The 23713-nt window shown below is 54.3% G+C and overlaps 4 protein-coding genes across 9 annotated transcripts in view; 2 read left to right on the top strand and 2 right to left on the bottom strand.

The window, feature by feature from the left end:
- The window catches only part of MTF1 (metal regulatory transcription factor 1), a 43307-nt gene extending 31773 nt beyond the window's left edge, over positions 1–11534 (top strand). For 3 of the 4 annotated variants that reach the window (XM_049094526.1, XM_025419860.3, XM_025419862.3), the window contains exons 8-11: positions 147–243; positions 956–1539; positions 4209–4272; positions 5549–11534. In XM_049094526.1, the coding sequence (XP_048950483.1) occupies positions 147–243; positions 956–1539; positions 4209–4272; positions 5549–5976 (1173 nt within the window). In that variant the 3' untranslated portion in view covers positions 5977–11534. The remainder of the gene's footprint in view (positions 1–146; positions 244–955; positions 1540–4208; positions 4273–5548) is intronic. The other variant, XM_049094525.1, reaches the window with a different exon arrangement.
- Positions 11535–11668: 134 nt separating this feature from the next.
- Positions 11669–12975, bottom strand: C15H1orf122 (chromosome 15 C1orf122 homolog). 2 transcript variants are annotated; one of them, XM_049094528.1, is made up of 3 exons: positions 12839–12975; positions 12407–12608; positions 11669–12144 (listed from the first exon to the last, which is right to left on the bottom strand). In XM_049094528.1, exons 2-3 carry the CDS (start codon positions 12452–12454, stop codon positions 12049–12051), a joined length of 144 nt encoding a protein of 47 aa, XP_048950485.1. In that variant the 5' UTR covers positions 12455–12608; positions 12839–12975; the 3' UTR covers positions 11669–12048. The 2 variants fall into 2 exon arrangements, with proteins under 2 accessions (XP_048950485.1, XP_025275652.1); XM_025419867.3 differs by lacking the exon at positions 12839–12975 and adding an exon at positions 12706–12821.
- On the top strand, positions 12965–17113 carry YRDC (yrdC N6-threonylcarbamoyltransferase domain containing). Its single transcript, XM_025419866.3, has 5 exons — positions 12965–13332; positions 13817–13931; positions 14087–14206; positions 15867–16009; positions 16332–17113. Exons 1-5 carry the CDS (start codon positions 12965–12967, stop codon positions 16408–16410), a joined length of 825 nt encoding a protein of 274 aa, XP_025275651.1. The 3' UTR covers positions 16411–17113.
- Positions 17114–17936: 823 nt separating this feature from the next.
- MANEAL (mannosidase endo-alpha like) lies at positions 17937–23311 on the bottom strand. 2 transcript variants are annotated; one of them, XM_025419864.3, is made up of 4 exons: positions 22751–23311; positions 21480–21589; positions 20550–20626; positions 17937–19451 (listed from the first exon to the last, which is right to left on the bottom strand). In XM_025419864.3, exons 1-4 carry the CDS (start codon positions 23268–23270, stop codon positions 18815–18817), a joined length of 1344 nt encoding a protein of 447 aa, XP_025275649.1. In that variant the 5' UTR covers positions 23271–23311; the 3' UTR covers positions 17937–18814. The 2 variants fall into 2 exon arrangements, with proteins under 2 accessions (XP_025275649.1, XP_025275650.1); XM_025419865.3 differs by lacking the exons at positions 20550–20626; positions 22751–23311 and having other exon boundaries at positions 21480–21550.
- Between the last annotated feature and the right edge of the window lie 402 nt (positions 23312–23713).

Consider the following 23713-nt stretch of genomic DNA (forward strand, 5'->3'; position numbering starts at 1 on the left):
TACATTTATGTGTGAATGTCACCCACTGTGCTATCATTTCAAAATGATCAAAGAAGATCATTTTAGTTCTGCTGCTTTGTGTTCTCTCCCAGTGAAGCATTGCTTCAGGATGACAAGTCTCACGTCTTTGTCTCTGTCAATCACAGGGCCAGGACCTCAGCACAATTTCACCAGCAATCATCTTTGAATCAATGTTCCAGAATGCCGATGATACGGCAATTCCGGAAGATCCTCAACAGACAGGTTTGTGCCACAGACTCTCTTCCTGCTCACATCTCCGCACTGGGCAAGGGCGCTCCCTTTGTTGACACACTGATGCAGACACGGTGAAGTAGCATTTCAGTTCCTTTGAAAGAAGTATGCGTGGTGAGGGGTCCGGCAAGTGCGGGCCTCTTGTTCGATTCTATTTTTTCCTCTCCTTCCCTCAGCGAGAGTCTGTTTGAGGGCCTGTTTTTCCTAGCCCTTCAAAAGAAGAGGGTCTCCTTGAAAAGCATTTGTTGGCTTTCAAAAATGAGAGGAGCTGTGAGCTCTCTCTTCTTCTAATGCGATACCGTGCTTGTGAGTGGGCAGGATCTGCGAACGGCGTTGGATGCATAGATCCTTCTGTGTTTGAATGAAAATCTGTCCCTGAAGCTTCACAGCAGTCAGAAAGTATGTTCACTGGTCATGCCAAAAAAGGATGTCTAGTCTCTTTTCCAGAAAGGCCTTAGAATACCTTTTTTTAAATGGTGAAACCTATGGTAGCTCTTCACGTTTGTAAGGTGGGGTCACTTATGAAGCCTGGTGCTTCAACCAGAGTGGTCGTTAGATGGAAAGCAGAGAGCCAGCCTTCTGGGATGAAGGTATTGGCTCTAACGGTCTTCAGCTGTCTTTGCTATAGCCATGATGACTGTGTTTTGTGGCTCATGTAAGGCTTGGGATATGTATATATATTTCTATTTCTTTTTCTTGCCAGCTGCCTTGATTGAAAGTTTTAATGGTGATGCAGAGTCAGTCAGTGATGTTCCGCCATCCACAGGAAATTCAGCATCTTTATCTCTTCCACTTGTACTGCAGCCTGGCATCTCCGAGCCACCCCAGCCTCTACTACCAGCCTCAGCACCGTCTGCTCCTCCGCCTGCTCCCTCCCTAGGACCTGGTTCCCAGCAAGCTGCATTTGGCAACCCCTCTGCTCTCTTACAACCTCCAGAAGTGCCTGTTCCCCACAGCACACAGTTTGCTGCTAATCATCAAGAGTTTCTTCCGCACCCCCAGGCCCCGCAGCCCATCGTACCAGGACTTTCTGTCGTCACTGGGGCTTCGGCGGCGGCCCCAGCCGCAGCAGCAGCGCCCCAATCACAAAGTACTACTGAGCCCCTGCCAGCCATGGTCCAGACTCTGCCCCTGGGCGCCAACTCTGTCCTGACTCATAATCCCACCATCACCATCACCCCGACGCCCAGCACGGCCATCCTGCAATCCAGCCTAGTCATGGGAGAACAGAACCTACAGTGGATATTAAATGGTGCCACCAGTTCACCACAAAACCAAGAACAAATTGTAAGTATTCTGTCTAAATGGATCCACCAGGGTGAAGTATAATTACGTAGGTGACACGTCCCGAGCTTTGTTTCGTAAAGGAAAATGTTTACCGTATCTGCCCTGAAACCTGTGATTTGGCCTCTTGTCATTGTCCCTGTGATTGAGTGCTAGAAATCCAGGGAATGGTGTGCTGCATACCTATATAAGGAAGCAGTAAAGCAGCCCAGCACCAGCTAGGACAGCAGAGCAGTCCACTAGACTGCGGAGGTTTAAGAACAGTTTAAGAGAGAGGGTTCTTCTCCAAGGCTAGACCATTGTGAGGGCATGGTGGAACCCGACACAGCAGTGGCCACGACAGAGAGAGAGAATCATTGCCCCCAGGGCCACCTCTAGAGTAAGTTTCTATGCAAGTGTTTGGTCTCGATGATGAAGGAAGTGACTTGGTCATTTAATTAAATATATTTTGAGGGTCTGGTGTTCACCAGATGCCATGCATGATATACTCTTGGGGATACAAAAAAGTGGAAACAATGATATCTTTTTCATAAAAACTTACATTCTAGTTAAAGACACTAAAATGCCTCAAAGAAAGTTAACATTACCAGTAGGGAAAGTGCCAAATAACAAAAATGGTAATAAAAAAAAAAATAACAGCAGTGATTTATTGAACCCTTAGTATGTGTAAGGGCTCACTGTGCTGATTAAGCACTTTTTGAACATCATTACCTTTCATACATTATTTTTAGATTACCTTTTTTTTTTTTTTTAGATTTTTTTTTTTTTTTTGAAGGGGTAGTGCAGAGAATTCCATACACTTCCTGGCCACTGCCCCGCCCACCCCACCCCCAGCCAGTTTGCCCTATTAGTAACATCTTGCATTAGTCTGGCAAATTTGTTACAACTGATGAATCAGTATTGATATATTATTACTAACTAAATCCCATAGTTTACATTAGGGCTTACTCTTTGTGTGCACCATTCTGTGGGTTTTGACAAATGAATGATGTCATGTGTCTCCCATTACAGTATTCAGAGTAGATTCACCAACCTAAAAATCCCTATTCTTCACTTATTCATCCTTTCCTCCCTCCCCCTTGCCCTTAGCAACCAGTGATATTTTTACTTTTACATTTATGTGTGAATATCACCCACTGTGCTAACTAAGCACTTTTAAGTGCATTGTTTATTTAATCACAAGAATCCTAGGAGGTGGGTGTGATTTTACCAGTGGAGAGGTGAGGCCCAGAGAAGTTAAGTGACTAGATCAAGGTCACACAGCTCATAGGTGGCAGAGCTGGGATTTGAGCATAGACAGATTGATTGGTCCCAGAGCCTAGGCTGCTGACTGCTACCTCGTATTGCCAGATGAGAGGTGCAGAGTCGAGGCTTGTTGGGTGGCCATACAGGTCAGGTGAGCCTTGAGGTATGAGGATGATATAGGTGGAGAAAAGAACATATTAAGTAGGAGAATGTCTGGGTGAGTGTATGACGCTGTCAAACTGGAAAGTAGTTTAGGGCTAAATAAAGCATTTAGGTTCCATAGATCAGGTGCCAGCCACCTCTGGAGGCCACCTGGTTTCATGTTTAGATAGAGTCACTGGAAAGGCCTTTTTGGTGTTCTAATCCAATCTGCTCTGTGTCATTTTAATAATTGTTTCTTGGACCTGCCCTGGGGAGCTGCATGGAGCAGGTGTCTTTCCTTTTCCATATAATTCATTTTGTGTATTTAAATAGGGGTCTCATTTCTCCACCATTATTTTGTCATGTCAGCTCCTGTAACTTAGCCAGAAGCTTTCATATTCTTTCTACACTCAGCCTAGAGATGACTTTTCTCCCTCTTAAAGGGATAAAAGACAAAGCCTTTTTAAGAAAATACTTGAAGAAAGCAGAAATTCTGTAGCCAGTGTAACAGGAGGTGTTACCACAGTGAAAAAGGATGATCTCTGGGCCTGACGCTACGGTCCACCTCATAATAACATAAATAGGGCAAGAGGCTCACCGCATGCCGCAGGTTCTACAGGCATCCTCTCATCCACCCTCACAGGGGCCCTCTAGGAGGTCCTTTGGTTATCATCCCCGTTTTACCAATGAGGACACTAAAACTCTGAAGAAGTCAAATCATTTGCCTGGCCTTTACAACTAAGAGGTGGCAGGGTGTGGACTTGAGTCCAGGGCCCACCCTAGAGCTACTACCCTGTGTGGCTTAAAGCACACCGCTTGGGGCCTTCACGGGACTCTTGTGCCAGTGAGAGGAAGTCTTAGCCAGTCCTTAGTGTGCCACTGGATCCTTGAAGAGACCGAAAAACTTTCCAGCCTTGTGGAAGTATTGGGGTGTGGCAGCACTGGAGGGCTTTTAGGGAAGCTAGCCCTGGGGATCCCTGGGAGAAGACCACAGCTTGAGCAAGGCAACCTTGGTGGAGCCTTTGAGCAGTCAGAACCTACCGGAATGGGCAGCTGGGAGACAGCCAAGTAGTAGGAGACAAAACTGGCTGCATCGTCAGCACTGAATGTCAAACAGTGCAGTGACCTCATGTCAGAGCACAAACAAAACATCACTCAGTGCAAAAATCCTTGAACACTGAGGGTTTTCTGTCCTCTTGACTAGTACAATCGGGCAGGCTTCAGGTCTTTGGAGATCTGCCATACTTGAGTGGCTATAAATTGTGATTCCTCTTTTTTTCCCCCAGCAGCAAGCATCTAAAGTTGAGAAGGTGTTCTTTACCACTGCAGTACCAGTAGCCAGTAGCACAGGTATGTAATTGTGTGTTAGCCTTCAAAGAAAGTGAACTCTCTGGGCCCCTTAGGGCACAGTTAATGGTTGCTTTGCCCCAGATTTAAAAAACTCTAATTTGTCAGATTGTAATGTTTATTTATTAGAGTATTTCACATCTTCACAACTATTGGAAGTTAGCGTATCTACGGCATAAATGCTATATTTAACATTCCTTAAGGAGCAATGGTTCTTTTCTTCTCAGATATAGCTTTTAAATGTAACCAGAAGAAAGTTTGACTCGCAGTTAATGCCAAAGAGAGCAGCTGTTAATTCTTTGGACTCTTTTCTAACTACAGTAATGAAGAAATAGCATGTGGGTCAGAGACTCATAGAGTGAAATGTGCCTTTTTTTTTTTTTTTCAAACTATTTTATAGATTAAGAAATGGGGCCCTGAAGACTTAAATGACTCGTCCAAAATTGTCAGTGAGTTTGTGGCAGAGACAAAGCACTAGTTCTCAGGTCTCCTGATTCCCACTCTGTTCTTCTGTTCTCCTGTTCTCTGGTCTCTAACTTTTTTTTGAGACACACAAAGCCTGTCTGATTTCACAGTGGGACTATGCAGAGCACACACACACGCACAGAAGAGCAGGAGAATGTGCATGAGCGCAAGGCTGACCGTGTACAGGGGGATTCCCCCCACCAACCATGTGTCTGAGCCTGGGGATGGGAGCATGAGGCTCTGGAGGAGCTTGGTCTCAGGCAGGCGAGACACAAGCCCCAAGTCCTACCCTGTGTGGAGAGAGGTGCGAAGGGAGGCAGTAGCTCCATGCATATGGTTGGGAAGCTCATGGGCCCATGGGCAGCTCTAGGTGTTAGCCTGCTGGAAGCAGCATCAGGAGAGGAGGGGATGAGCTGGGTCTTCAGAGAAAAGAAGAGGAAGTTCTCCGGAGAAACAGCCCTGTCTGGGGAGTTTAGGCAGAAGCAAGAGCTCATAGGCCCAGAGGTATGAAGAACACATGTCAGGGAAAGGGACACATATGCTGTGGCTGGCATGGAGGGGACAGGGCAGAAAGGCTGGAAACGAAGCTGGAAATACAGGGTCATCTAGATGGTGTGCCTGGCTCTCTAAGGACAAGGGACTTTGGCGTGGAGGGGATGGGGAGTGTCAGGCAACACAAAGCCTGGAGCATGGCATCCTTCCTTGTCACCATTCCTGCCTCCGAGGCACTCGGCACTCCCCTAGTCTGTACCCCCATCCCTCACGCCCCTGCCTGCGGCTACTTGAGGAGCAGTGTCTCTTGCCTCTCTCGCAGGGAGCTCTGTACAGCAGATTGGCCTCAGTGTTCCTGTGATCATCATCAAACAAGAGGAGGCGTGTCAGTGTCAGTGCGCGTGCCGGGACTCTGCCAAGGAGCGGGCAGCAGGCAGGAGGAAGGGCTGTTCTTCCCCACCCCCTGCAGAGCCGGGCCCCCAGCCTCCTGATGGGTCCAGCCTGAAGCTACCACCGCAGACTTTTTCCTCGCCCCCTGGCCCCCTGTCGTCCTCCTCTGCTGTACCCTCTTCCTGTGAGCAAAGCAGACGAGCAGAGACTCCTTCAGACCCTCAGACAGAAACGTTAAGTGCCATGGATGTGTCAGAGTTTTTGTCCCTCCAGAGCCTGGACACCCCGTCCAATCTGATTCCCATTGAAGCACTACTGCAGGGGGAGGAGGAGATGGGCCTGACCAGCTTCTCTAAGTGAAAGGGGGCCGCCTGCGCTCACCTCCAGCAGAGGAGGCCGAGCGGGAAGCAGAAAGTGTGGTGCCTGCCATCAAGGGGGGTCAGCAATTCGAAGGATGAAGAAATCTACTGTTTGAAATCCTCACCTTTCAGACGTATTTTCTTTAGTCATATCCCAGGAGCATCCATTTTAAGGAACTGATCTTTGGAGAAAAAAAAAAAAACCAACAAAAAAAAAAAACAAAAAAAGCTAAGTTATAAATGAACTGTTTGGCTGCACTGTATGTCACTTTTGCTTATTGTCATGTGAACTTGGAAATTAAGGTTACTCGTATGCATAAACATTCGAAAAGAAAGGGTGTGGATTCCATCAGTCTGATGCTGCCCATCACTTGCACTGGGGTCTTCGTGGTTTGGGCAGCAGAGCTCAGTGGGTCGGCTGTCCCTCTGCCCTGTGCGACTTTTGAGTCTAAGGCTGAGGCGGAAGCGGGCACGGGAGGCCAGACCCTCACTCCACCAGAGGGGGCTGTGGCAAAGGCAGGCCAGACAGCTGTGAGCTGGACAGGGATTGGGTGAGGTGGTTTTGTTGTTTGCTCTTGCTGTCGGTGGAGCTCAGGGGGACTCTGGGACTCTGGCAGGTGTCATCCTGCAGCCAGCTGCAGCACAGTGGGTAGCTGAAAGCCTGGCCTGAGGCTGTGTGGACGATCAGGTTCTGGGGGGGGCGTGGGGGGCCCTAGGCGAGCTGTTGACTGCTGTTGATCCACGCGTGTGCAGAGCAGGCTCTAGCAACATTATCACAGTCTTTGCCTTCCTAAGTTCTTCCTGTCTCTTTCGGTTGGTGGCCAGGGCCGGCAGATTGCAGTGAATTTTTTGGGGGAATGTCCCTGTGTTGTCCTAGAGTGGACATGTGGCTTATGGCCAGTTGCTGGGTGGTGGTCTGCCTGCCTTTAATGGTATTTTCTTCTTCAGAGCAGAAGAGCTGCATTTTGCTTATCAGGAGAAGGTGCAGCTTTAAGGGAGTTTTTTGTTTGTTTGTTTTTCGGGTTTTTTTGTTGTTGTTTTCTTTCTAAGGCGGCATGTAATTGGCAGGCCAGGTGTCCAGGTTCCAGGTTCTAGCCAGGCTTTTGGTTGCCCCTCCCATCCCTGCCTCCCACCCCTCTGGATTTTGCATACAGTCTAGTACAGTGCAAAGAAGGATGTGACTTGCTCAGCTCAGCTTAGTCATGTGATTTCTAAACAAAAACAAAAACAAAAACAAAAAAAAAAACACAAAAAACAAAAACCATAAAAACGATGATCTTCTACTCAGGGTAAAACAAAACAAAACAAAAAAAATCCCCCTTCCACCAAAAAGCCTGAAATGTTGCAATAAGTTATCTCATTTGGAATGTTTCATTAAGTTGTGTTATAGGAAATTTTTTTTTTTTAATTTGTGTGTAGAATGATATCCATCTGTCTGCCTTTGGCTCCAAGTCATTGCCTCTTTAAAATAAAACCTAAAATACAGTTCACACTAAAATGAAAAGTTTCTCTCAACCGGCTATATTAACATAGTCATGAGTGCTCAGCAGGCTCACGGAGCCCAGAAATGAGGCCTGAGGCCTGGCCCAGGGTGTAGACTAGGCCTCTGCCTCCAAGAACCCCTTCCTTCCCTGCCTTGAGCGAGGAACAGGGGTCCACAGACAGGACTGCTCTTCTGAGTCAGCAGGGTCAGGCAGAAAGCAGCCATAATTTTGCCTTCTTTTTCCATTCCCTAATGTAGAGAGATCTGCATGTGTCACTCTTCTGTTCTCTGAGCTATCACTCAGGGTCAGCCAAGACCATATCCAGAGCTGATCATTTATCTGGGAGCCAGAGGCCCTGCCTTGGACAGAATTTCAGGGACAGAGTTGGACCAGAGGGCAGAGGTAGTAAACGTTGTGCCTGCCACGAGGAGAAAAGGGTTTTCCCCGCAGGCAGCTGGTGGGAGCTTCTCCTTCTGGGAGTCTAGTCAGGAGAGTCCCTTTCTTTTTAGACCTCCTGCACTCCCCTCCCCGAAAGGCTGGTGGCTTTTGGTGCCCACCTGACCACAGCAGAAGTCGATAAGGCGGGAGGAAACTTCTGTTACCCCGGTGGCTTAGTCTTCCTGCACAACCAGTTGCTGAGCGTGGGCTGTCCTTGGCTGTCTCTGGGTCTTGCACCCATGGGAAGCTCTGAGGCAGGAACCTCGCTTAATTTCTAAATTAATTTGAAAGGGCAGAGCAACACGCTGGAGTCCCAGAGGTAGCTCGTAGCGGAGGGTGTGAATGACCTCCCCACATACCCATCCTAGGGGTACCTGGGACTCAGTTTCCTGGGAGCCAAGGTGGGAACAGAAGCCCAGGGCCATTGGACGTGGCGGTGGTTTCATTATCGCTTCTTTCCGGTTAGCCAGGGCTGTGCTCCTGCTGGGCCTTGCTAGGTCAGTGGCTTTTGTGCTCTCCAAAGATTGGCGGTGATGAAGAAGCCTCTTAAAACAGTATTTAGGCTGACAGGTTTTTCTAGTTGAAGTATCTGCCTCTTGAGGGTGACTCAAAATTATAAGGGGGACTATCAGGGCCAATTAGCTTTTGAAAAATCAGGAATGTGCTTAAAATGCTAGCGAGTGGTTGTGAAGAGCAGGTTTTTTTCCACAGGGCAGGCAGTCTTTCCTTCCTCTTCCGGTGCTCTTTCCCTCCCATCAGCTCCTGCAAAGCCTGGCCACTGGTGCCAGGGACGTTAGGGAAGAGCGGGCCACTGGCTAAAGTGGAATGAGCCGTCCCAGAGAGCGCTTTCCCAAGCCCAGGAACGAACCTGTGGTGAGGTTAGGGAAGGGCTGCAGACTTCGGGCAAGGTGAAACCAAGCCTTTTTTCTTCCCATGGTAACCTTAGCCATTTCCACCCGGTAGATGTCTACTTCCAGCTCCCACTGGCATCTCCAGTTCCACACCGCCCCTCTACATGGTGTAGTCAGCACCAGGGACTGGAGTTCACAGACTCAGGAGGGGTAGGGCACGGGCTGGCACCCTCCAACTGCCTTAGCGATTTGGGCCCTTCCCAGCAGGCAGGTGAGACATGGAGGTAGGATGGCCCTGCCTCTCCTGGGGGTGGGGGGGTCTGGCCAGCCTCGTGGGGGCATCACCAGTTTGGTGACAGGTGTTGGTGTCCTTTATTAAATTCCACCCCTTTCCCCTTAGAAGGAGATCATGGTACAAAGCCCAGGAGGGGCCTTAAGGTGTGAAGACCTTTCTGGGTAGAAGCCAGGGACTTCTCTCCACCACCTCTGGGAAAGTCAGTTGATTGGAGTTTTACCTTCAGGGTCAAGGCAGTGAGTGGACTGATGGGGGATCATGGAGGGTGGGTGGGTTTTCCTGAGAGACTTTGTATAACGCTGAATGTGTCCAGAGGGATGAGTTTGCAGAACCTCATATTGGTATATTAAAGAAATAATAAAATAAAAAAGCACTTTAGGTTATTTTATCTTTAACCCAATTGCTGCAATTTCTTTTGTGTGTGTGTATATATATATATATATATATATATATATATATACATATATATACATATATATACTTTCCACAAAGTTTTATTTTTGCTCAGAATAAAAAGTTAAATTGAGGTGTGAAAAGAAAAGCACTTACCTTGGTGCAATATGTGTAGCTTGATGGTCGTTGTCCCATGTGGCCCTGGCCTGGCCGCGTTTTTTTCTGCTCAATCAGAGCCCCGTGCTGTGAGGCTGTCTATAGGGAAACACTATTATGCATTCTCAGCAACTGCTCAATCTATGCAAGCCTTCCCTGTGTGCCCGAGGGCGCCCCTCAGGCTCTCTGAAGAACTGCTGCGGGTCCTGTTTTCTTCTGCGGACTGTTGAGGCCCTTTCCCATCACTTCATGGTCCCTTGCCATCTTGCCCCGCCCTCACCATTACAAAGTGATGCCTGGAAGGAAGGGACAGGTTGTTCCTAGGTAGAAACCTGGCACCTTCTAGACTTTTGTATTTGTAATCACGTTCTTTGTCCTTAACATTAGAGACTTCCCCAGAGTCACCCAAACCATTGATTTGTGGAACTGCAACAGTATTGCCAGAGTTTACATTTTCCTCCACCACCAGTCAGAAATGTTTGGGAGACGGTGGTGGTAGGAGGGGAGCGGGCAGCATGAGCCATTTCCCTACTGCTCCCTTCACCACCCGTGTTGGCTCTTTAAGCAAAAAGGTCTCCAGCCTTCATTAAATCCAGTAAACAAAGCTGTTAGTAATCTGCTTTATCAACTTTCTTCCTTCCCCCATACTCCTCTTTTGTCTGGGGTGGGGGGCCCCCTCTCCCCATTCTATCTTCAATTCTCAGGCTACTATAGAATAGAGAAGTTTTGAAATAACACTTCAGCCAAAGCAGAAAAGATTTCCACAGATCAATATGCAAACGGTCCTCCTGCTGTGACATCGATGGGAAATTGTCCATTCCCTAATATTGGGGGTGGGGGTGGGGGGAGGCGACAAAACTGAATTTTGCCTAGCTCTGGTTGGTAGTCAGTTTAGCCTGTTTCCTCTTGCATGTTTTTGGGGGACAGGGAGAGGGTCCCGTGTCTCCTTTCACGCCCTTGGGGTAAGCTGATGATCACTGTTGGGGCATTTCTCACTGTTACCCTGTTCCGGAGGGCTTCTCAGTCTGCACTGAAAAATGCAAATTAAACTGGATCTCATGTCAATGTGTACATAGTACAAGCTTTTTTTACTGGAAGCAAAGTTTAAAACCACACACTGCCCTTTTGGTGGTGTTCCTGCTGGGCCAAAAATTGGGTGATAATGTAGTGTCACTTTCTCAGCTCAATGCAGTTTCTACTCTTTTTCTTATGGGAAAATTTTTCATAAAACTTTTTTTCACCAAAACCCAGGGGTGTTTTTTGCAATATCCTTGTTATCCTCGTAGTGGTGCCAAGTCAGAGGCCTCTCTTGCCCTTCTCCCACGTCCTTAGGCCTCCCCAGGGCGCCTTTGATTCAACAGTCTACTGTTGTGTTTTGGAGAATGTGAGGGTGGAGGGGGGGGTCAGAGTTCAAGGTGGCTGTTACCTTTCCCTGTCAACTCCTCCTAGACCCTTTTGGGGGAAGGTGGCTGGAAACAGGTTTTTGCTGAATTTCTGGCTCACATCTGGCCAGGAAAGGCAAGACCCACAGACAGCCTTCTTTTTTTTTTTTTTTTTTTTTTTTTGACACACACTAGTAGTCATTGGCCGGAGGTCTTGGTGACAGTGTTTTAAAATCTCAAATTGTTTTATTTGGATTATGTAAAAGCCTATCAAGTTTATTTAAGTGTGAAACATGGGAACAACGGACTTCCACTGAGCGATATGAAAACGTTACAGGTTCAGTACTTCCAAAGGAAGAAACCTCCAAACCCAAAAAAAGAGTAAATATGAATTTGTATTTTTGAAGAATGTGAAATAATGGTGTTTGCTTAATTGCTCATTTTGTATAAACTTAATATTGTACTTTAAAATATCTGCTAAGAAGTGAAAAATTTAACTTTCTGGAATTGAAAAAGCAATATTAAATACTAATGAAATCCTAATTAAATGCTTATTTAAATCTGGTAGTATCTGTGGCATTTCTTCCCAAACCCTCCCATGGTTGACAATTTCAACCCACACCCACCCCCGCACCCTCCCCCCCTCCCCCCAGGTGAGTCTTAGGAGACAGAAAGGAAAGGTCCATGACCAGGAGAGTCTGCAGGTTTCCTTTTAATCAAGGCTCTGCTAAAAGTGTTTTGTGGGGCCGGGAGCCCCCAAAGCATGAAATGGACATGTAACACCACTTGGATCCCCCAAAGCAGGCCAGGCCGCTCTGGAGAGCGCTGCTGGTCTGCCCAAACCCGGGTAACCAGCCTGGGTGTTCGCTGGCGACATTCCAAAGCTCAGCACTGCCTTCAGCCAGGATGAAGTGGGAGTGAACCCAGCCGCCAGCAGAGCTGCCACCCCAGGCCGAGAGCCAAGTACCAGCCGCTGCCAGTGAAGACTGGCCCCTTTATTGGAGGGGGTTGTCCGGAGTCCAGCGGCCAGCCCCGGGAGGGAGAGAGAGAGGTCAGGACGCCCGTCAGGGATGGTCAGGGCTCCGCAGCTCCGTCGCCTGCATCCTTTGGAAAGCCACCGCGGGCGGAGACGGCCGGCTGCGGAGGCGCTCCGGGCTTGGCTGACACGCTCTGGTGGGAACAGAAAGGAAAAGTGAGGCTGGGAGGCAAGGCCTCGGCTTAGGCCCCGCCAGGACGCAGGCCACGGGGCCCGGGACGGCACTGAACTTTTTCGCAGGCCGTCGCGCAGATGAAGGGAGGTGGGGGGGGGGGGGGAGAGCAGCGGCGGGGGCAGCGGGGGGGGCAGCGGGGGGCGCCCTTCCACCACCCGCCCCCGGGCAGCCCAGCCCCGCGGGGCCCCCGCCTCCCAGGCCCGGCCCGGGTGGGCGCCGACCCCGCCGCCAGCCGGCTCCGGGCGCCGCCGGCCCAGCTGCCGCAGCATCTCCTCGCAGGCGGCGATGGTGTCCAGGAGCTGCCGCTGCCGCTGCTCCACGGCGTCCAGCAGCTGCTGCGCGCGCTCATCCCGGGGCGGCGGCGGGGGCGGCCTCCCGCCGAGCCCCAGCCCCGCCTTCGCGCGGTCCACGCCGGCAGCCTCCCTGCCCGGGAGAGAGCGACACACGCACGGTCAGCGCCGCGCTCGCGCTCGCGCTCGGCCCGGGCCCCGTCCCCCCGCCCCGACGGGCCCGCTCTCACCCCCGCGACCAGTCTGAGCCCGCGCCCCATTCCATCTCCGCCTGCGCGGCCCGACCACCGCCCCCCTCTCGGCCGCCCCCCTCCCCAGCGCCGCGCTCGGGCTCCGCACAGCCGCGCCCCGCCCCGTCCCCACCGGTCTCCTTCAAGCCTCCTGGGGGTCGCGGTCCCTTTAAGCGGCCCGGCGCGGGGGTGGGGCCGGGCCGCCGCGGCCGGAAGCTGGCTGGGCGCGTCACTTCCTCCCGGAAGCGGGCCCGGGCGGATGTCTCCGGCGCGCCGGTGCGGGGCGCTGAGGGCCGCGGTGGCTGCCGGCGCGGGGCTGAGCGAGGGGCCGGCGGGCTCCGCGCGGAGGGGCCGCCTCCTGCGCGCGCCGAGCCGGCTGCTGCGGCTCCCTGGGGGCGGGGCCGTGCGGGCCGCAAGCCCGGAGCGCGCCGGCTGGACCGAGGCGCTGCGGGCCGCCGTGGCCGAGCTGCGCGCCGGCGCCGTGGTGGCCGTGCCCACCGACACGCTGTACGGCCTGGCCTGCGCGGCGAGCTGCTCGGCGGCGCTGGACGCCGTGTACCGCCTCAAGGGCCGCAGCCACGCCAAGCCGCTGGCCGTCTGCCTGGGCCGCGTGGCCGACGTCTACAGGTGAGGCCGCCGCGACCCGGCCCCGCTGGGGGCGGCCCCGCGGGAGGGGCTTCCGGTGACAGGCCCGGGAGACCGAGGCGCGGGGAGCGGGAGGGGCTCGGCCGGGCTCCCCCCGGGGGGGGGCGGGGGGGCGGGACCCGGTACCGGAGATGCGCGCCCTCCAGCTCCTCCAGCCCCTCCCGGGGCGCTTCTGCGACCGCGCGCGCGGCGGGGCGGGGCGGGGCGGGGCGGGCTCCCACGGCCTGAGACACGCGCACGCGCACGCACACGCGCACGCACGGCGGAGGATGCAGAGCACGCCCCGGGACTCGGCGGCGCCGCGCAGGACCCCCGCAGCGTGCGACCCGGCCGCCGTGGGAGCCCGCTGACCCCTGGAGCCCCGCCGTGTCAAACCCCCCGGGGAGCTGGAGAGCGGAGACGGGTCCCGCACGGCCCTGGACAAGGACCGGCACTGACCCTTCATCCCCCGATCTGTGTTTTCCAGGTACTGCCGCGTGAGCGTCCCCGAGGGACTCCTGAGAGACCTGCTGCCGGGCCCCGTGACCCTGGTGTTGGAGCGCTCGCAGGAGCTCAATCGGGACCTGAACCCCTGCACTCCTGTGAGTCGCATCTTGAGCTCTTGCATCCCGCCCCCCACGGCTGCCATCGTCCACACGCGACCACATGCATCCACACGCGCCTGCCAGAGCCGTTTCCCCACCCCTTCCCGCCTCTCCTGACCCTCCTGACCCTCTGCGCCGCTCTTGTGTCCCAGCTTGTCGGCGTCCGCATCCCGGACCACGCCTTCATCCAGGATCTGGCCCAGGTGTTCGGGGAACCACTCGCTCTCACCAGCGCCAACCTCAGCTCCCAGGCCAGTTCTCTGACCGTCGAGGTGAGTCACCCGGTCCTCCCCGCCTCCGCCAAAGCATCACCAGGCCACACACACACACACACACACACACACACAGTTTTCTCTGAACCAGCCGGGTTGATGGTTCACTGGGGTGCCTCGCAGGAGGCTCTACCCATTTGGTCCGACGGTGGGAAGTCTGTACGGTTGGCACAGGGTGGGGGAATCCAAATTGAACTTGGAAAGGTTTCGTTAAAGTGTTTGAGAGGTGACAGGGAGAATTTTTTTTTTCCTACTGCCTTTTTTTTTTAAAAAGATTTTATTTATTTATTCATGAGAGACACAGAGAGAGAGACAGAGACACAGGCAGAGGGAGAAGCAGGCTCCATGCAGGGAGCCCCATGCGGGACTCGATCCCGGGACTCCAGGATCACGCCCTGGGCGGAAGGCAGCACTAAATCGCTGAACCACCCAGGCTGCCCCCTACTGTCTTTTTAATAATTAAAAAAAAAAAAAAAAACTATCATGTTAAGTGTAATTTTTTCCACCCACCCCCCCTTTTGTGGTGGTAGCTGTTTGAAAAAATAGTTAGGCAAGAAGTCTTGACAACAGTGCTGTAAAGAAAGTTCCGGCTCTGAAACGTTAAATCCTTGACCCAGGGACTCCCAACCCCATTGTCTTCCCTGGCTACCAGTCTAGTCAGAGAAAGGATCATCCTAATTCAGTCTTGAACGCATAGCTTGGGGGGGAAAAAAAAAAAAAAAAACGAGAACACAAAGAAATGTCACCCACCACACATTTTTCTTCTTCCTGAACTTGAATGTAAAATATAGCACAGTGATGGGGTTTTCCATGTCCGGACCTAGAGAGCAGCTTCAGGGGCCTTAGAAAGTGAGAGCCCAGCATCCTATCCTGTCCTGGGCCCGCAGGCTTTACCTGGGCCCCATGGTTATGCCCGAGGCAGTGGGGTTGGGGTGGGGGTGGGGCTGTTCTTGGCTTGTCAGCAAACAGTTGACCTGTCCAACGCAGGAACTGGTGGTTATGATCTTTCATCCCAAATGCCCAGGCCCAGCCACCGCTTCAGGGTTTCCATGAGTGGTGGTGCTGGGGAGAGTGGGCGATGCTCTCACACAATTAACAATTCAGTCCACGGTTTTTGGGGAGGGTATCCTTCCTGTAGCCCAAAGATTGAGTGCTGGTGCCATGCACGTGGTAGAGTCCGTCCTCCGTGTCTTCCTCTCCCTATCCTTATCCAGGGTTCTCGTGAGATCTAGGATCACAGTGTCCTGGATGAAGTAACTTGCATGCAGTGACACAGAAATTTGGGTGAAAGTTCAGGGTAGAGCCTACATCTTTGGACACCCGCCCAGGACTCCGGTCACTGTACTTCTACATCTCCAACAGGAGCCCCATGTGGTTTCCTCTTGGCAGAAGAGAATTTTTGTTAAACTCTAGATAGGTGTTACTTGAGGTAGTAACCTGGGAGGGCTCCAAACCTCATAGGATGCCATGTCCTCGGTGCTCAGGCTGTGTCCTTGGCACAGCTGACCTTAACTGAATGAGGTTCCTTCCCCTGCTTAGAGGGAGATGCCTCCTGATTTAGAAGTGTGCGGCCTCCGTCTTCCTACGAACACCGTGTGTCGTATGACATCACTACGGACACCAGGGGTAGTGTCCATGCTCTTCCTCTTCCTCTTCTCAGGAGTTCCAGGACCTCTGGCCTCAGTTATCCCTGGTCATTGACGGGGGACCCATTGGCGATGGTCAGAGCCCTGAGTATCGTCTGGGCTCAACTGTGGTTGACTTGTCTGTACCTGGAAAGTTTGGCATCATTCGTCCAGGCTGGTAAGTCTCTGCTGTGGCATGGGGATAGAATTTCAGGAAGGTTGGGGCGTGGGGGGTGGAGTGGGGAGGAAAACTTAACAAAATAAAGGTTGGCACTCCTGCCTTGTCTGGAGCGGGGTGGGCAGGTTTGGAGAAGTGGTGGATGGAGGGGACTAAGTTTGCTGGTGTTTGCTGGCTTTTTGAGGATTCAAAGGATTCATCAAGGGTTTGGGGAAGAGAGCATAGTCAAGACCAGAGAATTTAGAGGTCGCTGATCGCCAGACTCTGGTGGGCTCAGGGCTTTGAAAAGTCAGATTTTAACTGCCCTTGGTTTCTTCCTCAGTGCCTTAGAAAGTACTACAGCCATCCTCCGACAGAAGTACGGGCTGCTCCCCTCACACGGATCCGGATCCTGCTCGTGACCTCAGGAAGAGGGAGGGCCGGAGGACTGGTGCTGGACACTATGTGTCTGTCCACTGGGGACTGGCAGGGTCTCATTGACAGAGGCCACTGGGGCTATAATGTTACTAGTCTGACTCTTAAAAGCAACTTCTCTTTCTGAACACTGTAGACCAGGCTCTCACGCCTGGTGGGGGAGGTCATATTTATTATCTTTATCTGTAATTTCCTGTATCAGCCAAAAGCTAACTAGAGACTATATTTGAGAACATTCCTAGGATGGCCTTGTTGTAATAAGTTTCTTTTTTTTGGAAACTTTTTGAAAGATAATTTGAGGCACAGATTCAAAGTCCAGTCAGAGCACCCCCTGGGGGGTGGTGGTGGCTTTTAAGGTCCAAATCCGCCAGAGCACCAGCTGGTGCTGGTAAGAGCCTCCAGTGACCAAAGGCATATGTTTGGGTACCTGAAGCTGGAACCAGAGTAGGATAAAGACTGTTGAGCCGCAGGCCCGACACGATTTCCTCTGAACTGGAGAGGCGGCGGTAAGGCCTGGCGGAAAGAGTCATCGCTTCAGACTACGGGTGGGAAGTGAGCTCAGTTATAACGGTGTGGGGGTGGGGAAGTCCAAATCAAAGAATGCTGGAAAACAAATCTCTACTATTCTTTCCAGCCAGTGGCTTTTTTTCTTATTTATTCATAAAATAAATTAATGAGTTATGCCTGCAACACCTTTATTTGAATCTGGTATGTATTCAGAAGCCTGTATCTCCATTCACATGTGTACCAAGTGTTAAACAGAATGATTCTTGGCTATTTGAGCCTTATTTCTCCTTGATAGAAAATGTTCTGTAAATAGTTTATTTTTCTTCTTTTGAATTATTTCCCTAGAGCAGGATTACAGGGTCAAAGTGTAAGAATGTCTCTATGGCTCTTGCTACAGATTAGCCTTGGAAAGAACTGATCAAGCTGCAGTGAATGAGAATTGCTGTTCCTGGCTCTGAACTTGCCATAAGTTTAGTATTTTTCCAAACCATGTATGTGTGAAATGAAGCCCCAGTGTTTCTCCGTCCTGGAAGGTTCTGCAGGCCACGGTCCAGTGCTGTGCTCCTGCCCCGATCTGCCCTGTCATCGGTGGCATTCAGTGCCTATTACCTAACTAGAGCTGGGGGTCCCGTGGTAATCCGTAGGCCCCGCTTCCTCCCCTCCTGCCTGGCACCCTGGTCCCACAACTAGGATTCAGGCTGGAGCCCTTAAAGTAATGCACATATTTCAAGTAGCTCCTTTTTTTTTTTTTTTTTTCCAAGTAGCTCCTAAATCTTGCCAAGAAGGTATCCCAGGGCCTGTTTCGAGGGCCCCTGCGAGTATATTAGTGTATTTGTAAATAAGCACTGGTTTGTTAAGCCTCCCCTCTAAAAGTCTTGCTTACGCTTCTCATTTCTTAAGCAAACTCACTCTTTGTGTGCTGCCCCTGGCCAGCTCATCTCACGTGTCAGTTTGTCACAGCATTTGAGGGAGAGGAAGGCTTGAAGAGAACAAAAGGAATGCTTACTTGAGAATACCACGTCATATTTAATTAATACAAATCACAGTAGCACTGAAAATGGCTCTACTGAGTGGGCCTCATTCAGTTTAGGCAGCTAAAGGGAGGGAGGATGTCCTAGTCCTCTCCCTGGAGCTAAATGGTCATCTGGGGAAATGTGGGCTCTGGGGCACAGAGGTATTTTCTCAGAGGAACAAGAACTGAACTCCCAGCACTGGGCAAAACTGCGAAGAGGAAAGACTGTGCTCAGGTACTAGCTACAAGGCCACGCCAAATAAGGAAAGCTGGATCCTGTAAGCTTCTGGAAGAAAGGAACCTTCCCAGGTCAAGTTTCTCCCTAGTGCCTAGCACATAGTAAGGTGCTCCGTTAGTATGTGTTTAATGAATGTACGAACGCTCAGGATTATTTCCTGATCATTGTGTTCAGGAGGCTACTGGGAAGGGCTCAGTTTCCCTCTTGGAAGTCTCAGATAACGGTTCCGTCACTTGGAGAAGACGGACGCCAGGGGAAGAAGGCTGACGGAGCAGGGCGCGCGCGAGCCCAGAGCCCTGACCTCCCGAGAGCAGTGACCTGGTGACGGCTACCCAGCGCCCACCTGCTGAGGTCCAAGCTCCAAGGGATTATCTTAAAGTGTTAAGGACAGGATGTGGAGCGGCCCTGGGCTGAGGCCAGTCACCTGCCAGCCTCTGGGACCCCACCTCATTTCCCGTCACTGCAGAGCATCCCAGCGCCCGCTTGCCGAGAAACCAGCTCCGTTCCACACGGGCCCGGGCCTGATGGCCCACCCAGAGGTGCCCTGTCGCTGACCTGGAGACGGTCGAGTGCCTACAGCCTCGGCCGAGCCCCACGCGGTGACCCCTTCCGGCGAGGCCAGGACGTTGGCTCCTCACATCAGCCATTGCTCTTTCTCCTTGATGAAGTGCTCTGCCCAGCGGCGGGTCAGCTCCAGGTACAGGCTGGGCTGGTGAGGCAGGTAGTCCAGATACAGACGTGTCGGCGTCTTCTTGGGAACGGCCTTCTCGATCTGGGTGCCCTCGTGCCATTCGTTGAACGAGGTGATGGAGACGATCTCGGGCCTCACCATCAGGGCCGCCTGCAGGGCCGTCTCATAGTACTTGCCGTTGACCCTGTTCCGAGTATTGTGGTTGTTCCAAGGCCGGATGCTGGTGTCAATGTAGCCAGGCCCCACGCTGGGAATGAACAGGAGGTTGTTGGCATCACAGAAGTTCTTCACGGCTTTCCAGTTCTGGTGGGAGGAGCCGAAGGAGAAACCGTTGGAGGCGAAGTAGGTGTACATGCCGTCAAACCCAGCAGCCAGGATGTCGTGAGTGTGGCCCTCCTCCACCAGCAGCGCGATGAAGACCCCGTCATAGGGGGTGTTGCGGATGGAGTGGGGCCCGTTGGGTGTCAGGAGGTGGGCCCAGGCCTCCGGGGATGTCAGGTATGAGTCGTAGATATAAAAGAGTGGGAGGCTCTTACCCATGCTGTTCTTATAGCGGTAAAACGCACCGTGGGAGCCATACCTGAGGAGCGGGAGGGAGGAGAACATGAGCCGAGGCCTGGTGGGGGTGGGGGCAGCGGGGGCAGTGGGCACAGCTGCCGGACGAGCCCCCAATCAGATCCTTCCCGATGCCCAAGGTGATCCTGGATCCAGCCAGTCCCCGCGTTGGACGACTCCTGCCTCTGAGCTAGAAGCTAGCGCCCACCCTCCTCCCAGCTGCCTTCACTCGAGCGAGCCGCAGCACGCCACCTCCCCCTTCCACTGGGACGCAGCAGCCACCGAATCGGTCTCCAGGCTCCCGTTTCTGGCTCCCTATAATCCACTCTTTCTAAGGCGTGAACCGGGTCCTGAACCGGGTCCGAAGGCTCCCTACCGAGGCCTGCAAGGCCCCTCCTACTTGGTCTGGCCCAGCCCACCCCCATCCCTCCTAGCTCCCCGTCTCCCCACACCAGCTACACTCGCCTTTTGTTCTGCTGCCAAACCTGCCCCATCATGGGCCTTTGGATCGACAGCCCTCGGTCTGGAATTTTCTGCCTGCCCCAGATCAGGCAGAGCTGAGCCTTCCTTCAGGTGTTAGCTCACAGGTCATCTCAGAGATGTCTAGCCCCCATTCTCAGGCGTGCTCTAACAATACCCTGCTCTACTCTTTATTATTACTTTCTCACAGTGTGGGCCAACTATTTGATTTTTCACGTGGAACGACTGCTTCACTGCATCCACACCCTAGAACGCAAACTTGCTAGCCCTCCCCAATCCTGAACGACTGGGGCTTAGGACGGTGCCCGGGCACCTGAGAGCTCTCAGATATTTTTTTTTTTTCAGATATTTTTTGAATGAACGGATGAGAGCTGAGAGCACTGTCCCAGCCCCTTTCACATATATTAACCCGTGGAACTCTCACAAGACTCAGGTTAACAGGCTGGCATCACGTGACAGGTTGGAGACAGCAGACCTGGCATTCACACCCAGGTTGCCGCCTCCAAGCCTCACGCTCTGTTACTATGAAGCAGCTGCTGGGGACACAGGCATTCTGCCCGGGTGTCTCTTGACCTACGCCTCGAAATCTATCCCCGCCCCCTTTTTGATCCCTATCAAAATCCAGGTCCCACAGCAGCCTTACGTGTCAATGATGTACTTGATGTTGTCATGCAGCGTGATGTCATCCCGGCCCTTGTAGGGTTGGATATGGAAGGCCACCTGCCACAAACAGAGGAGGGACTGGTCAGGTGAGTCTCTGCCCAGGGGCCACAACCTATTAAGGCTCATGCTCCACTAGGGTTTTGGGGAGAAGGCCTGGCAATGGTGGGCATAACAGAGATAAAAGCAGCCACTGCCCTCAGGGCCAAAAAAAAATGGGCAAGAAGCCTGGCCACTTCCCACAGGAGGGCATCTGGGAGTCCTTCTGGGATGTCCCTGGGTGGTGAATATGTTTAAGCTTAGGTGCCGGTCCCACATGATTGGCATTAGCTGTCTGAAATGATGGGAAGAGGTGTGCTGAAGCTGTGTTGATGGGCAAAGGTGCCCTGATCTGTTAAACGTGTCGGTGATGGGCTCAGGAACACCAGTGGGGCTCCCCTCTGCTGTTTCTCATCTCCACAGGAGAGGGGAATGAATTATTTGGTTCATTTGGGGAAATTAACTGGACTTGCTTAGCTCAGCTCCATCATTCCTCTTGAATGTGGCCTGTACTCTACTCCTGGAGGCCCAGCGCGGCCTCCCACTGGGGATCCGAGGCTGGAGTTCAGTTTCTGGGCCCATTTGGCCCTTGCCTGCCCTCTAATCTGGACTCAGGGTCTCCAACCTAACCTCTATCACAGTGGTATTTATTCAGTCTCCCATTTCTCCTCTATTTAGTTTCCCCAATTCTCCCCCCCCTCCCCAGAATTCAAGAAAAGAAGAGTGACAGGTGCGACTGGTTAGAACCCCACCCCCAACACCACACCTGCTGCGTATTTGCATACCTGGGCTAAGGTGGAGAGCCAACCTTGTGGGCAGAGGAGGAGAAATCTCCAGAACGGGCCAAAGAGCACGTATGCTGTTGGGGACTCACCTGGATGTTGTACTGATGGGCGGTGTCGAGGATGGCGGGTACCAGGTCGTCTGAGGGCTCCCCGTTATCATCAGCCATGCCAGGCGGGTACCAGGACAGGACCAGGACGCCTGAGACACAACAAAGAGGCTACTTCAGAGACGCACAGTACCCTGTGCGTACCCTGCAACAGAGCTGTGTTTCCTCACAAACCATCTGCACCTGCAAAATGGTTTCTGAGTGAAACCTTGGGCGAGGCTCCTGCCGGGTCCCCCGCCCGCCCTCCCCCCCGCAGGTCGGATCGGAGCCCCGCGTCCCGGAGCTGTCCACGCCTGCGGTGCTGAAGCGCCCCGGGCCGGCAGGGAGCCCGAGGGGGGCCGGCAGGATGGGCCTTCCGCTTGCCTCCGCAAGAAGTAGAACAAAAGGAAAGGAGTGGATGATGCCACACCCATCTGGTCGCCACAGTCCTAGCTCTAGAGAAGAGGGGCCCCGCTGAGGTCCCGCAGGGAGAAGAGCGCCAAGCACAGGTCATGTTTTGCTTCCATTCGGAAATAACCTTCGTCTCAACCATCTGCCTCTTTGGACTGTAAAGGCGGGAGGGACAGATAGCCTCTGTGCTATTCATCTGTGAACACCTCCCACCATTGTCCCTGCCATTCGCCGCCCCCCCCCCCCCTTCAGTAGCCAACTCTAGATACCTGGAAATGTGTTCTAACACCCAGCGGAATCCAGGGGCACAGTCGGAAAGGAGTGAGCCTCCCCCCTCCCCTCCGCGGAGCCTGCCTGCACACAGAGGCTCCCAGGGACTTCTTTTCCAGCAGAGAACTTGAAGAAAAGCTCCTGCCCCCCCCCCCGCCCCCCATGCCAGCAGCCCGGCCCCGTGCAGGTCCGCCGGGCAGCGGGGGCCAACTTTCCTTTCTGCAGCCAGCAAAGGCAGCAAGGGCTGGGCCCTGCCCCGGGCCTGGAGCGGGGCTGCTCTGGCCCCGCGGCTGCAGGACCAGGGCGCCCAGTCCTCACCGGCCGGGCCCGAAGGCCGAGAGACCATGAAGACTTGCTCTTGCTCCTCCCCCTGCTGTCCCCACTCGGGACAGCTCGGGACAAACGCCTTCTCCCCCGGGCCTCGCGGAGGCCGGGCCCCCGGGGCGGGGGCGGGGGCGGGGCGGGGCGGCGCCGCGTGGGAAGCTGGAAGCCGAGGAGGGGAGCGAGCAGGGCGCCAGGCGCAGGGCTGGGCGGGGGGCGGGGGGCTGGGGCCAGGACCCCGGGCCGGGCCGGCCGGGGCGGGAGGGACTCACCGATGGCGGCTTCCCGGAGCTGGGTCATGTGCTCCCGCAGCACGTCGGGGTCCCGGGAGCTGTAGGGCCCCAGCTCCGGGTAGAAGCTGGAGCCCAAGTCGTCGGGGGGGCTGTGGCGGCCGCGGGGGTAGCTGGCCGAGATCTTGGGGTCCCAGTGCGGCACCATGACGTGGTCCCAGTGCACGTAGCGGCCCTCGCGCCGCGGGCTCCCGTACCACGAGTAGTAGAAGGCGTGCAGGTCCGAGTAGACGCGCGGGCCCGGCCCGGGGGCGGGCGCGGCCTCCGCGGGGGCCGGGCCGGGGGCGCTGGCGGGGCCGGCCGTGCGGGGCGGCGGCGGCGGCGGCGGGGGCGCGGCGGGGGCCCCCTCCGGGCGCCGCTCGAAGGGCGCCAGCTCCAGGCCGGGGCCCAGCGCCGGGAGCCCGTCCGGGGCCTTGAGCGTGCGCAGGCCCATGAGGGTGCCGAAGGCGAACAGCAGCACCAGGAACAGCGCGATGCAGGCGCGGCGCCGCCGCCGGGCCATGGCGGCCCCTGCGCTCCCCCGCCGGCCCTAGCGCCCCGCGCGCCGCGCCATGGCCGCCCGCCCGGCCCCGCGCGCCGCCCCGCCCGCCCGCGTCCCAGGGAGACGGCGGCGCCGAGCGCGCCGAGCGCGGCGTGGGCGGCTCCCGGCCTCTCCCCCGCAGTGCGGGCGGGCTCGGCACACGGGGTGCGGGCGGCGCAGGCCGCGCGGCGCGGGGGGGGGGGGGGGGAGCGGGGCGCGCGTTCCCGGGCCCGCGGCGCGGGGGCCTGGGGCGGCCGCAGGGCTCGCCGCGCACTGGCCGCCTCCGGGCCCGGGGCCGGGGCGTAGAGGCTCCGGGGGGGCGGGGGGGAGGGGAGGGAATGCCCCCCTTCCGGAGCCCAGGGGGAGTGGGGGGGCCGCAGGGGGCAGGGTGGGGACGAGCGCCAAGGTGTCCAAGGATCCCCTTA

The sequence above is a fragment of the Canis lupus genome, chromosome 15, assembly GCF_003254725.2.
Source record: "Canis lupus dingo isolate Sandy chromosome 15, ASM325472v2, whole genome shotgun sequence".
Taxonomy (NCBI): domain Eukaryota; kingdom Metazoa; phylum Chordata; class Mammalia; order Carnivora; family Canidae; genus Canis; species Canis lupus.